The 13,656-nt window shown below is 41.6% G+C and overlaps 2 protein-coding genes across 6 annotated transcripts in view; one reads left to right on the forward strand and one right to left on the reverse strand.

Moving 5' to 3' along the window:
- evi5b (ecotropic viral integration site 5b) overlaps positions 1–6,767 on the reverse strand; it is a 35,569-nt gene extending 28,802 nt beyond the window's left edge. For 4 of the 5 annotated variants that reach the window (XM_020080655.2, XM_069522533.1, XM_020080653.2 and 1 more), the window contains exon 1: positions 3,062–3,313. The gene's annotated coding sequence lies outside the window, so the exon portion shown is untranslated. Of the gene's footprint in view, positions 1–3,061; positions 3,314–6,474 lie in introns of those variants that run through there. The other variant, XM_069522532.1, reaches the window with a different exon arrangement.
- Positions 6,768–7,739: 972 nt separating this feature from the next.
- LOC109625449 (large ribosomal subunit protein uL18) lies at positions 7,740–13,451 on the forward strand. Its single transcript, XM_020080665.2, has 8 exons — positions 7,740–7,888; positions 8,395–8,464; positions 8,559–8,674; positions 8,902–9,036; positions 9,178–9,380; positions 11,767–11,944; positions 13,022–13,110; positions 13,292–13,451. Exons 1-8 carry the CDS (start codon positions 7,886–7,888, stop codon positions 13,389–13,391), a joined length of 894 nt encoding a protein of 297 aa, XP_019936224.1. The 5' UTR covers positions 7,740–7,885; the 3' UTR covers positions 13,392–13,451.
- The last annotated feature ends 205 nt before the right edge of the window (positions 13,452–13,656 follow it).

The following is a 13,656-nucleotide window of genomic DNA, read 5'->3' on the forward strand; positions in this document are numbered from 1 at the left end:
TCTGAGTGCACCTTGTAGAAGGCTGTGGGCAACATAAACTCTTACTCAGTCAGGTGTTAGTCAGCACATTTTACACCCAGACAGCCAGCAATGTAACAGTTCAATTAATAAATCCATTAAATTTGTGTATATCTCAAATAAGTGACTAATACATCCAAACAGCAGAGGAAATAAAGATTTAATTTTCCTCACAACCGCATTACTACTATTGATTACTACAATGAAAGCCCATAATATGACATTTGAAAAAGATATTATTCACTAATACAAAATACAAAAACTGTTGATGCTGAAAAGTCGCACTGCCAGATTAAACTTTTCACCAACTCTTTGTGCACCAGTGAGTCAGGCTAGCTTTGTGTCTGTACTCTTTACTTTGGAAAGCAAAGAGGAGAATGTAAGGGCATGAGGTTTCATCAAAGACAGTTTCCCAGTGTGGGACACCATGCAGAACTAACTGGAGAGAGAGAGAGAGAAAAAGAAAAATGGAGACTAAAGAACCACGTGGACCCAAATTAATTCAGGCCTGTGTCCTGCCATGTTTGTGATGATTAAACCTCATTAATTGTTAATCTTATTAGTTGATCATCTTATTTTTGAAAGCTACAAATGTTATAGTAATGTGACTATTGATTTTTTTTAGTCAGCTGAAAAACGACCTGGGAACCTAGCTCAGGTTGCAAAATATGAGAAGATGAAAACATTGATCGACTCAGTCAGGACAGGGGACAGCCATACTTCAAGAAAAGCAAACGTCCAGGTGGCCTCAAGGCAGACTGAAGCAAGACTTCCTTATAAATCCTACAGAGATTATTCTGACTAAGGACTCCAAGGGGGCCCTGAGAAGCAGTGTGCATTGCTAATGAAATCCACAGAAGGAAGAAAGCCTCTGTGCAGAATTGAAAAAGACCAAAGACAAAACAAAGACACATTTCCTTTCCGATAATTCTAAATGCAAAACACCCAGAATTCTGTAGAACGGAGCAGGAAAAATTTTTTTTTAACAAACTATTGAGCTGTGACACATATAAAAACTACAAGTTTCCATCTATTAATACTTTAAAGGTTGTCGTCCAAAATGAAAATTAAGACAAACTTATCTGGCCTTTCTCCATTTTACTCATCTTTTATGTGCTGTTTCTAGTCAGTGAATCAGAACAAACTTGTCTGGCCCAGCAGGAGAGAGCATGGCCATCTTGAGGGAAACACACAGGCCATGAGCTGTGTGAGGGTATTAAAACACGGCCCTGACTTACAATAACACACTCGCACTGATGTAGAATGGCCTTTCACTTTATGCACAGAGGGAAGCTCAGAGTTTCCCCGTGTACAATCAGCATTTCAATGGTTTGGCTGAAGGCTAGTCTACACTATGCAGCCACATGAGAACTACGAATACTGGCTACTGTTTTACGTAGATTTGTAGTCATGTAGTAAATTGAATTGACTGGCATCAGCCTAGTGCCAATTAATCATAGAAACACTTGAATCTGTTGTTTCTGTAGGAGTGATAACTGTAACTACTGGGACTGATAGTGACAAAACCAAATATGGCACTAAGCATTAGGTGCGTGAGTGTGGTCTTGCACCAACAACTCCAAGATTCTTGCCTATAAATACTGCCTTCACATTCATTTTGATCTGATGATTCAGTGATGTGTGACTGTGACTCTTTTAATATTAGGGGTGGTTGGTAATATGATTACTGAGAAAGAAAAGCATAGTCGTTTTTACTATTAATTTCACTCATGCACAGCAAATACATGAGTTCTGACACCACTATACTGTAAAGCCTTTAGGAGTTTAAGTCTCAAGTCAACGCTTGTGAAGCTCTGTGACATAACTTCAACAAGTACAGACAAGTGAATCCTCTGACATGGCCATCTTAAGTCCCACACACAGTGGGGAAGTGGTCTCACATTTTTGGACCCCGCTCTACAAGCTGTTCAGTTTTAAATACAGAAGCATTTGTCCATGATCACCAGGAAACTGATTTTCCAACTGAGGCACTGTCACTAACTTCAATTAGCAGAAATCATCCAGGTTTAATTAGAGACATTTCTTGACGAAGGTGTAGTAATACTAAGGGCAGTCAGTCTGATAATAAATTAATACTTTGACAGGTACTAGTAATTTACAAAACTGTTTTGTTTTGGTGAGAGTACATATACCCGTTCTAATATAATATAGAACAGTTTTTATGAATTCAAAGGTTGAGAGACAATCACATCACTGTTTAATTTGAATACTTATAAGTTGGCTATCTTTGTTTCTACATCTTTCAAAAAGAAAAACGTGGTGGTGAGTGTTGGGTACTTTTATCTCTGCCCGTTAACACCCGACATCTCATTTTCCCAGTTTACTGTCTCCAGATGAGGTGAAGTACAGGACAACATACTTCCACAGCAACATAGGCCCAATGGTCACATGCATTCACCACTGGAGTCATGTCTGCATAGGCATATCTCTGTATGTGTCCACAGTTCACTGCTGATGAACCCTGGAGGTCACTTCGGTTTAAGTGAAGAGATGTGGCTGAGCACTTCAGCCCATCTGCTCTGGCTACACACCATCACTGACATTTTGGTTTGCAGGGGATGAACAGGAGGAGCACAAGTCCCTCTTCCTTATAAGGCTCGCTGAAAACGAGATCCAGCATCAAATGCAACAGTCTGCAGAGGATTTCTTCCAGAAACACCTCACGTCGACGAGGCCACACTTTGGTATATTTAACGTCTTTAGATGACATCAGCGAGCACGAGACACGTCTAACCCTTTTAGTATCTGGGGTTTTGTTCCAGGCAATAGCCGGTGTCCTCACTTAAAGAGTACAACAGCAAACATTAAACACAAGTGCCACCACGGACGAGCTGCGAGTTCAGCTCATTTGGCCAATAATCATATAAAGGAGTGAAGTAATGGCAGCCTCCTTTTAGTGAGACGTAATGTCACACCGTGCTTTAGACCACACTGACAACCAGGGGTGGTTTTATGAGTTAAGTGTTCCTACCAGTAATTAGCCAGAGCCCGAAACAAAACAACCACCGAGAACATCGTTTACCTTGAAGAGTTGCTTTCCAGACGCGGAGAACGGAGCCGCTTCCCACGCACCGAAGTACGGTCCCGCTGTTATCACCAGGACATCGGCCGGCAAACACTTCAGCCGAGTACATTAGCCGTGTTAGCCCGGATAGCCTAGCTAGTGTTCCAGTGTGAACGCTAGCCAGAGTTAAGTTAGCCTGTTCCCATTGAGCTCCGGTCCAGCCCATGCAGCCGTGATACGTGTACACAGATGTCTGGAGACACAGCGGCCTCCCGACTGTTTACATCGCTCTGCGCGTGCGCATCCCGAATCCAGCCTGGAGCAACACTGTCACCAGGTGTTCGTGTTGCGCAACTGCAGCTACATCACTTCTCCAGTCACCCAGAGCACATTGTCCTGAAAGGGTCAGTGTCGAATTGAAGGGTCAGTGTGTCGAATTTCGTGATATCTAGTGTTGAAGTTGCATGTTGCAGCTGAACACCCCATCACCTCACCCTCTCCTCCCAAACATGAAAAATAACCTGTGGAAGACTTTAGTTCACTCAAAAGGTGTTTAGTTTGTCCAGTCTGGACTAATGTAAAAAAACATGGCGGCCTCCATAGAGAGGACCCCCTCCATGTAAATATAAAGTATTTAAATATAAAGGGTCTTTCTAGGGTAAAGAAAACTACAATTCATACAATTTAGATGAAATGAACTAGTGAAAACATCATGAGAATTATTCCACATTAAATATCTGACAATAGATCCCTTTCACCTAAATCTTACACACTGGACCTTTAAAGGGATTGTTCACCCAAAAATGAAAATGCACTCATTATCTACTATGCCTCCGTACTGCTCCTGTCATGTCATCCAAGTGTCTGTAGGCCCCAACATTCAAATTCCACCAGAAACGGCGTCATTTACTCTGTTTTTTTAGCATCAAAGTCCTCTGATATCCTCCGCTGGAGCCGCATTCACGTACGCACACACACGCCGCACACACGCTCTCACCCAAGGGAAAACGCAGGCTGCGCGGTAGCATCGCTACTTCCGCCAGCATCATAGCAAACTTATAGGCTAAAAAAATGACGCCACACCAGCAGTATGGAGGCATGTTATCAGAATCAGAATCAGAAATACTTCATTAATCCCTGTAGGGAAATTCTAATTATGTTATATTTTTTCTGCTGTTTTTATTGTATTGGATTTGGGTGCAACTCTGTTTACCCCTGAAACTCGAAGTGTGTGTTTTTTGGACTCAAACACTTCACCCACCCCTCCATCGGAATAGTGGTGAGTAGATAATGACTGAATTTTAATTTTTCGGGGGAAACATCCCTTTAAGTGACATCTAGTGGTGAAGTTGCATATTGCAGCTGAATACTCCTCACCTCACCCTCCCCTTCCAAACATGAGAGAGAACCTGTGGTATACAGTTGTCATAACAACTGAAAAGGTGTTTAGTTTGTCCAGTCTGGACTAATGTAAAAAACATGAACCCCCTCCTGATGTAAATATAAAGTACTTAAATATAAAGGGCTCATTCTAGGGTAGAGAAAAAAAACAATTTGTACAATTTAGATGAAACACACTAGTGAAAACATCACTAGGATTATTTCATATTCAATTTCTGCCAATAGATCCCTTTCACCTAAATCTTACACACTGCACCTATTAAAGTTATTGAGGTTATCATGGGGTCATGTCACCATATCCTATCACAGGCATTTCATTTGGTTAGAGCACCTCCATAAGACTCATAACACAGTATCTACTATATGTTGTCTGACTGGAACTAAAACAGGTGACAATTGTTCATACAATATGTGCATTAACTTTTTCATGTATCTACAATTCCCTGAAGTAAACCTATAGGTTATACCTCGATCATTACAAATATCATTGCTGCTTCCTTCATCTCTATCAGACACTTTCTCTTGAATAAAAATATACATCAATAAGTACATCTACATACATAAGTGCATTGATACACCTCTCCATTTATAGTAGACACTTTATTCTGTCATGAATGTTACTTGTTACTCGTGACATCTTTTGCAGTTCTAGGAGAGGGATCCCTAAGTTTTGATTCATTTTTTTCCTGTGAGGGGTTTTAAAGGGCAGAGGATGTCACACCTTGTTAATCCCTATGACACAAATTGTGAATTGTTATTATAGGCTAGACAAATACAATTTGATTGATCGATTGATTTTGGGGTATTTTTCCCTTTTACACATATATCAACAAACACAAATATATGTCTACTCCACTACATTTTCAAGAGTTTTCAATGTTGAATGTTGGTGACAATGTTAAACACTGACAATAAAGGATTCTGATTCTGATTCTGATTTCTACTAATTCATGCGTTACATTTTTAGAAAGGTGTGTTGGTGCACTCCCTTGATGAGCACCAGCCGACTGGGAGCAGCAAAAGATTCTGGATATGCTATTATCTGGAAGAGAATAGCTTTCTATGATCAAAGCAGATTAATATGATTCAGTAAATGCCAGGCTTTCAAACACAGTTAACACTTAACAAGGCACTTAATGGTCTGACTCACTGATCTTTTATCCCCATGCAACCCTGCTCGCACCTTGAGATCCTCTGGGGCTTTTTAACTGTTCAAGATGAGGGGACAGAGCTTTTGATTATAAGCTTTTGAAAAAAGAGCCCAGAGGCTCTGGCCTGCCCTGAGGAAATACAGCAGACTGAATTAGTAGCTTCCTTTAATCAAAGTCCAAAACATACTTTTATCCTACTGCATTCCCTAAATTTACATAATTCAAGTTTTTATTAATATTTGTATTATTTCCATGGGTGTTCATGGTTCACAAATGTTTATATTCGTACATTTTTACAAACCCTTCTTTGTTTGTTTCTATGTTGTTGTTTTACTTGTGGGTTATCTTTCATTTGTGAAGCACTTTGTATCTTTGTTATGAGAAGTGCTATATAAATAAAGATATTATTATTATTATTATTATGAATTAAGATAATAACAGCAATAAGCCTATTCATAGTTATTTCAATTCAATTACAAATTTGTAACTAACTCATTCCATTCTTTTATTCTACTTCAACATTTGGTTTCCCCCTCCAAATTGGGGACAGACCATGGGAGACATCATACACTGCAGCCACACTCATTCATTCTTTCACTAAGAATGTGAATAGATATCATTTCACTTTGTGACAGTTTATCAGACACATCAACAGGTCAAACAACAAAATAACGAGTTTGCGATGTGCGCTTCTTGGTTTTCAGACTCAGTAACAGAAAAATCTGTATTGATCCTTGCAAGGAAATTGTTTTGCTATTCCAAAGGCACTACAGAAAGAGGCCCAGTGCATTATGAGTGCTAGGTCAAGTAAAAGAGTCTCGAACTTCCTGTTGTGTGTGGTGCTTATCGGATCAGTATCTGATCCTCAGAAAGTCTTACCTGAAGTTCATTGCTGAGAAAAAAAGAAAATGCTTCAGTTGGAGTGGAGATTCAAACCCTATATTCTCACAAATAACCGCAGCTCCTTCAATTCAGGTGCCTCGTGTTCACTTTAGAAACAGGAAATGCCAAAAATCCATTTATGAAAACTTAAACTTAAACCTGTATAAATAGAAAATATGATCTATAATGAAGCTAAACTGACAAGAGGCAGCTTAACCCCACAGATACACAGCTAACTTTCTCTGAGCGAGAGCCGTAAAAATGGAGCTCATGCTGAAATTCTGTGACGGAGAATGTGACTGCCTTGGATCAGATACTGAACGGTCATGAAACCTACTCTTCAGGTTTTACATCGGAGCAGTGACGCATATCTTTTGTTGATTGTGAGACACTCCTCCGTTCTTAGAAGTATCTGAAAAGCAGCTGACGTTGTAGCCTTGACCTGGCAACAACATCGAGACTATGTTTCTGACACACTGTCAGTTTTCGGACTCCCTCAAGGACCAAGAGTCTGTTGTTTGTTTCACACACACACACACACACACACACACACACACACACACATGCACACACACGCACACACACAGGTGACTGGATCCATTTGAATGCCAGCCATATTTTGTACTCACTCATAAAAATATAAATCCTTGCATGACACATATTATTATTAGCTCCACCAGTGTGTTTCCTATGACAACTAAAAAACTACCATTGTGAATGTGTATTGTAGACCTTTATAACAAGCTGGAAGAATGTGTTAGTGTGAATATATGTTGCAGTCCCCATAAGCCATGACCATGTGACACTGAGCCAGCATGCACAACACCAGGACCCTGAAACTGAAGCAATTAAATGGAGCATCCATCCCTCGTGTTATCATTGAGACATGTGCTTTGCCTGCTGTTACATGTGTCTTCCATGAAAAGGCTTATTGTTCACAACTGAAAAAGAAATGTCTACCTTTGAGTTCCTTAGACTACGAGGCATGAATGGACCACTGTAAAAAAACATGGCGGCCTCCTTGGAGAGGACCTGCTCCTGATGTAAATATAAAGCATTTAAATATAAAGGGTAAAGAAAACAACAATTTGTACAGTTTAGATGAAAAAATTCTTTTATATTCAACTTCTGCCAATAGATCTCTTTCACCCAAATGTTACACACTGGACCTATAACCCCACTGACACACTCTGGTGAGGTCAGGCGTGCATTTGGTCAGGAATCGTGCTGCATGTCCGCTCCAGGTCGGCAGGGGGCAGAGTGACGAATCCTGGGCGGTATTGCCTCATCCTGTCACACGGTACTTACGGCGCATGCGCTCTCCGCTCTTCCTTTTTCCAGTGCAGCGGAGTCAAGCCCCAGTCTTTGGCTCCGGGCTCCTTACTAAGGAGACGAAAAGACTGCAAAAATGGTTGGTACCTCGTCCCAATATGCGCCTCCATGTGTGCCACAGACCCACATAGTGTGCGGTGTCGGGTCAGATGTTTGAAAACATGTCGCTGGTGTTCAGATGAAGATAGATTCAGTCCTGCTAACACTCGCCCGGGTCCTTTTCAACGTGGCCTAATGGCCACCCTCTCAAACTCCCCGCTTCCTGTTGTCTGTGGACTGTTTTGGTGTTGTTGTTTTCACCGGTGTGTCACCATCGAGTCCCTAGCTTCACCTCCCCTCTATTACCATTTTGTTCAGCAGGTCCTTAGCCCGCTCGCTCATCGTCAACTCCGGTGTAGCAGCGGTACTAACTCCCGCTGCTCACTTCCCATAGCGCAGCTAGCTCATGTTAGCCTGAGCCACCGTGAACTCTTGACACTGACAGCTCAACTCCTCAACACAGCAGCTCTGCCAGCTTCTCATGCAGTCGTGTTTTGTTCTCCTGCTTGTGTCGTCCCTGCTTTAAGTCTTTATGTCCTCCTGCAGGGTTTTGTTAAAGTGGTGAAGAACAAGGCCTACTTCAAGAGGTACCAGGTCAAATTCAGGAGGAGGAGAGGTGAGACAACCTGGGACAGTCCGCTTCCTCTCAACGTCCAGGCTACATGTCTTTGTGTTTGTCAGTAACTGGACTGTGTGTGTTCTGCTTCCAGAGGGAAAGACCGACTTCTTTGCTCGCAAGCGCCTGGTCGTTCAAGATAAGAACAAGTACAACACACCCAAGTACCGGATGATTGTTCGCTTCTCAAACAGGGACATCGTCTGCCAGGTGAACATCAGCCGAGATTCTCCTACATCTGCCAGCATATGTGGATGTTTGAATGCATCATTCTGATTTAGGTGTAGTAAGTAGGTCATACCTGCTATTAAGAAGCTCCTCAGCGTAGGCATAAGTATGATCAATAGAAACTGTCCTGTGCAGATCAGTATCAGTGTTTAGTCCATGTCCACGGATCTAAATGTGTGAGCTCATGACTCCTTGTGATTGTGTTGCAGATTGCCTATGCCAAGATTGAGGGTGACATGATCGTGTGTGCCGCCTACTCACACGAGCTGCCAAAATACGGGGTGTCCGTGGGCCTGACAAACTACGCCGCAGCCTACTGCACTGGACTGCTGGTGGCCCGCAGAGTATGCTTAATTTTGGCTCTATTTGTATTAACTCTGAGAGTTCATGGCGAATGTCCTTTTTGTTTTTACCTTTTCAAGATAAGTAGTCAGGTAAAGGTTGTAGAAGCTAGTCAACCGAATGTCCAATTTTTCTGTCCTCAGCTGCTGAACAAATTTGGCTTGGATAAGGTGTATGAAGGCCAGGTGGAGGTGACAGGTGACGAGTTTAACGTGGAGAGCATTGATGGTCAGCCAGGCGCTTTCACCTGCTACCTGGATGCTGGGCTTGCCAGAACCACCACGGGCAACAAGGTGTTCGGTGCTCTGAAGGGGGCTGTGGATGGAGGCCTTTCTATCCCACACAGGTAACCTTGTACCCACCCTCGACTTCAAAGCAGGCCATGTGTGATAATGTTTTAATGCAAAAGTCAGTCAATTCATTTTTTTTTTTTCCCTTTCAACATGTTGAAGTGTCAGACTCGTTTAACAATTTCTGACACTGTCAGCCTTACCTCAGATCTTTTTTATGAATAACATGGCATGCCACTATAGGATAACAGATCAAATGATTAACATATGATGGTATGATTCTATTCAGGACATCATATTAGCACTACCACCTTAATTTCCCATTTTATGAGAATGTTTTCTCTGTAAAGGACCCATTCATGGGAACGTTCTTTTATTAGTTTCATGTTTTCGATTACACCGGAACAGGCCGATCTTAAGTCATACTGTTATGTTAGAATTTAAGAGTCTGGATACCTAACCCCAGATCAGACACAATTTTGAAATTGTATTGGGGTTCGGTTGTGTTGCCTGGGCCATCCCCATCAATTTACACTGCAGATGCCTCTAATCAGGAAGAACATCCTATTTGGGTTTGTCTAGGATGCATGTGGCTATATTTGTTTTGGTGGTAAAAAGAATATAGCTGCATATGAAGAACCACCTACTCGGCCATCTGTTCTGTTCATCTGTGAGAGCGATGACTGTACATAAAGGCATGTGCCGAGGCCGCTCTGTCTGATACTGGACGTTTCAGTTTGTCAGCCTGCTGGTTTGCATGAAATATCTTAATGTGGCTTTAAGAAATCACCTTAAATAGAAGAAGCAGGTGTTTATCAGTAGCTTTATACCTCTTCAAAAAACACATGGGTCATAGCAACAAAGGGCCCGTTTGGATGGTCAAATGTGACGTCTAATCCTGAGAAGAGGTCGGAATTTCTTTTTTTTGAAGCACCGCGATGCAGACGTGGACAACTCTTTATTGATGAAGAGACAGAATGTAATCAATTATTAGTTTCCGCTACATTCATTTGTTCAGCTACGTCCCGTTGCTGTATAATCATAAGCACTGCTTCCTCTAAAATCAGGGCAGAACCACAATAATAGTCTGGTCGTCTTTTACCATGTCAGTCTCCTGTCTGAGTGTCCTCCCTCCACTCTTGCTCTGACCTGCGCTCACTTTACACTTTGACAATAAACACAGACTCTAATCAACACCGTGCACATGTACTTCATCTGCCAGACATGAGATGCGCACAGCCAGGCATATCAGTGTTTAAGTGACCGAAGTGATCCGGACTCATGATCTGACTCCATCGATTAATAACTTAATACATGTGGTTATTAATTTGTGTGAGAGACAGACGGACAGACACGCTGCAGAGTACTTCCTGTAGAATGTAGTTGTCAGTTTTTTTCAACTTAATTGTTGCAGAAGAAGTGATGCCCTGCTTATCCAGGAACATAATTATGAATTCAGCAGGATTTTATGAAGATCAGCATTAAGTGTGAGTGATTAGAAAAGAGCAGATGAGCAGAATGTCTTGTTGACCTGCAGGGTACTGCACCTTGATGCTGCCAAGGGCTCAAGGCAGAGCTACCCTGATACAGTGAAGGCTAAAGATGCAGCACACAAGTCTGAACTGAATGAATATCAAATCAATGTGGAGAGCACTGACCGCTGTTAAACACTCCTAGTTCAGTAGCTTTGCATCATGTGTCTTCAAATAGGAACGATTTAGTAAGTAACAAACACTACATCAACTGCATTCTCAGACTGGAAGAGTTTTAACACGAGGCTGACGGTCAAGCTTGTCACTTTTGAATGATACAAGCTATTATTAAAATGTCTCATCAGGTATAAGGGCTGTACATTTATCAGCTCTTTAGATGTCCTGTCAGTTAGCCGATGAGCTTGATTAAAATAAAAATATGTAAAGCTTGCATATTCCACATGTACCATTACCTACGTGTGCATACACGGATGTTTTATCCACAGTGGTGACAAAAGACTTTTAGAGTAAACCCTATGAGGAAATGTGGTCATAAGTTCATGCGGTTGTATTGATGGATGTACTTTTGTGAACTGTACACTAGTTTGATCCATTTAGCAGTTACGTTTTTTAGTAGCTGCGGTTTTATACCCAGCAGTAAAATGTGGTCTAGAGTAGATTGGGCTGCATACTCGTCAGGGTAGTCTCACTCAAATGGTTACTCTTGTATTTTGTTCCTAGTGGATTAAAATAATTTTTGTAGATTTTATTTGTGAGAAAGAAATGTGAAAACAGCAGCTGAATGACACCCTTTCCAAATACCAAATCTAGTCACGGTTTGGACAGCGTACATTTACATACTAATGTTGTGACCCAATTGAGGAGTTTCTGCTTTGAGTTGAAATATATTAATGTTTTAAATGAACCAAGATAAGCTTTACCTCATATCTGCAACTTGTTTGTCTTCCAGCACCAAACGCTTCCCTGGATATGATACAGAGAGCAAGGAGTTCAATGCTGAGGTCCATCGCAAGCACATCATGGGCATCAACGTGTCAGAGTACATGAGCTACTTGATGGAGGAAGACGAGGATGCTTACAAGAAGCAATTCTCTCGCTTCATCAAGAATGGAGTCACCCCTGATTCGGCAAGTCCCCTTTATGCATTATTAAATAACCTTTCCACTCTGTTGCATTATACAAATATGTATGGTGTTCTTGTGTTGGTGTTTTTAGTCTCGGCCATTTAAAGGGTTGGTGTAATATCCATGCAGCAGCCATGACTCCTGGAGTTTTCTCATGTCCGAGTCGTTTGCCTCCAGTTAACATTGTACCTCATGTGCCAAGAGAGTTTGACCATCAAAGTGGTCAGCAGTGATTCCTCAGGAGAAAGATCCCAGGGCCACGATACGCTGATTGTATCTTTTGATACAGGAAAGAGGGGAAATATTGGCAGTTAGATTTTTTGGATAAATGAGTTAATTGGGTCATGGCACCCGTTCAAGTTATTAACATTATAACCACAGTAACTGTTTATCGATAAGTGCATTGTAATACAGAATGAGGCTAGTTTCTTAAATGCAGATGTGTAGAGATGCAGTTCTGATCTTGTCTCGTACACCCGACATGACTCCTATTGGCTAGTCACTTAATTGAAAAATCTGTTGATCATTCTTTCAGTAATCTGCTTCATTAATAAAATTGAAGGCAGTGTTTGCCTTTCAACATTTTTCTCAGATGAGATTTATGTTGGTGCCTTTTTCAGACATTTAATCAAGAGAATTGGCTATGGAGTTTCCCCCCAGTTTGCCTTTCACACATGTGCAATGCAGCGGGAGCTTCTCTGCACAGACGCGTTCACTACAGCAACAATCCTCATTATTCAGACGAGAGGCAGAGGAGCAGACAGAGGCAGGAACACACACTGGTGTCTGCTCTTATCACCACAAAATCTCTTGACATCTTAGGTGTCTTCTACACGTCACCACTTTTTCTTCATATATGTGTCTGCCGTCTGTTAGAAGCATCATTAACACCCCACAGGTTCTCTGGGAATCCAGCAGGGATCCCCTGCTGTGCTCACACATCCTATTTGGGCGTCGTGATTCATTGCATACGTTTATACCTATAAAAAAATCAACAAATCTAATGCAGCTGTAAAAAATAAATTGCACAGAGATGAGATGTGAAGTAATATTTGACTGTTGGGGGTTTTCATCTTTCAGATTGAGGAAATGTACAAAAAGGCTCATGCTACCATTCGGGACAACCCTGTCCATGAAAAGAAGCCCCCCAAAGAAATCAAGAAGAAGAGGTGATATTAAAATCTCAATATGTTAATGTCATTTCTGAAGGTCTATTCTGAATAAATGCTCATTTTGGTTGTTGTGACTGGTGTTAATACAACTTTGAAGCTAGCTCAGTTTCACACCCAACTGGAATGATACTTAATATAAAACCCCAAATGGTAACTGTGCACGTTTTCTGTGACCTAGGTGGAACCGTGCCAAGCTGTCTCTGGCCCAGAGGAAAGACCGCGTCGCCCAGAAGAAGGCCAGCTTCCTCCGGGCTCAGGAACAAGAGGATGCAGACTAAGGCACCAGTCTGTAGGGGTCCTAATGCAGAAGTTTGTCGAATTAAATTTTTTGAAAAGCGTCGGCTCTCTTGTGTACTTTGTCAAATTGTACCTATGTATCCTCTTCCTTCATGATCCTCAGGGTATTATGGTATAGCTAAATTATTCAATAGCACTGTGGCTAACGGGCTGATTGGACAGTGATAAAAAGTATCTGTATGTTTGGGTCATGCAATGAAGGCTGATTGGTTCTGCAAAGTCAGCATGACTGTTTCACACAAGTTG

The sequence above is a fragment of the Paralichthys olivaceus genome, chromosome 3 (genome assembly GCF_024713975.1).
Source record: "Paralichthys olivaceus isolate ysfri-2021 chromosome 3, ASM2471397v2, whole genome shotgun sequence".
Classification (NCBI taxonomy): Eukaryota; Metazoa; Chordata; class Actinopteri; order Pleuronectiformes; family Paralichthyidae; genus Paralichthys; species Paralichthys olivaceus.

Excerpts from the sequence above, each read along its gene's own strand:
- LOC109625449 (XM_020080665.2), top strand. Across the intron at positions 11,945-13,021 it reads ATGGAGTCACCCCTGATTCG|ATTGAGGAAATGTACAAAAA; the intron begins GCAAGTCCCCTT and ends TTCATCTTTCAG. Across the intron at positions 13,111-13,291 it reads AAAGAAATCAAGAAGAAGAG|GTGGAACCGTGCCAAGCTGT; the intron begins GTGATATTAAAA and ends TCTGTGACCTAG.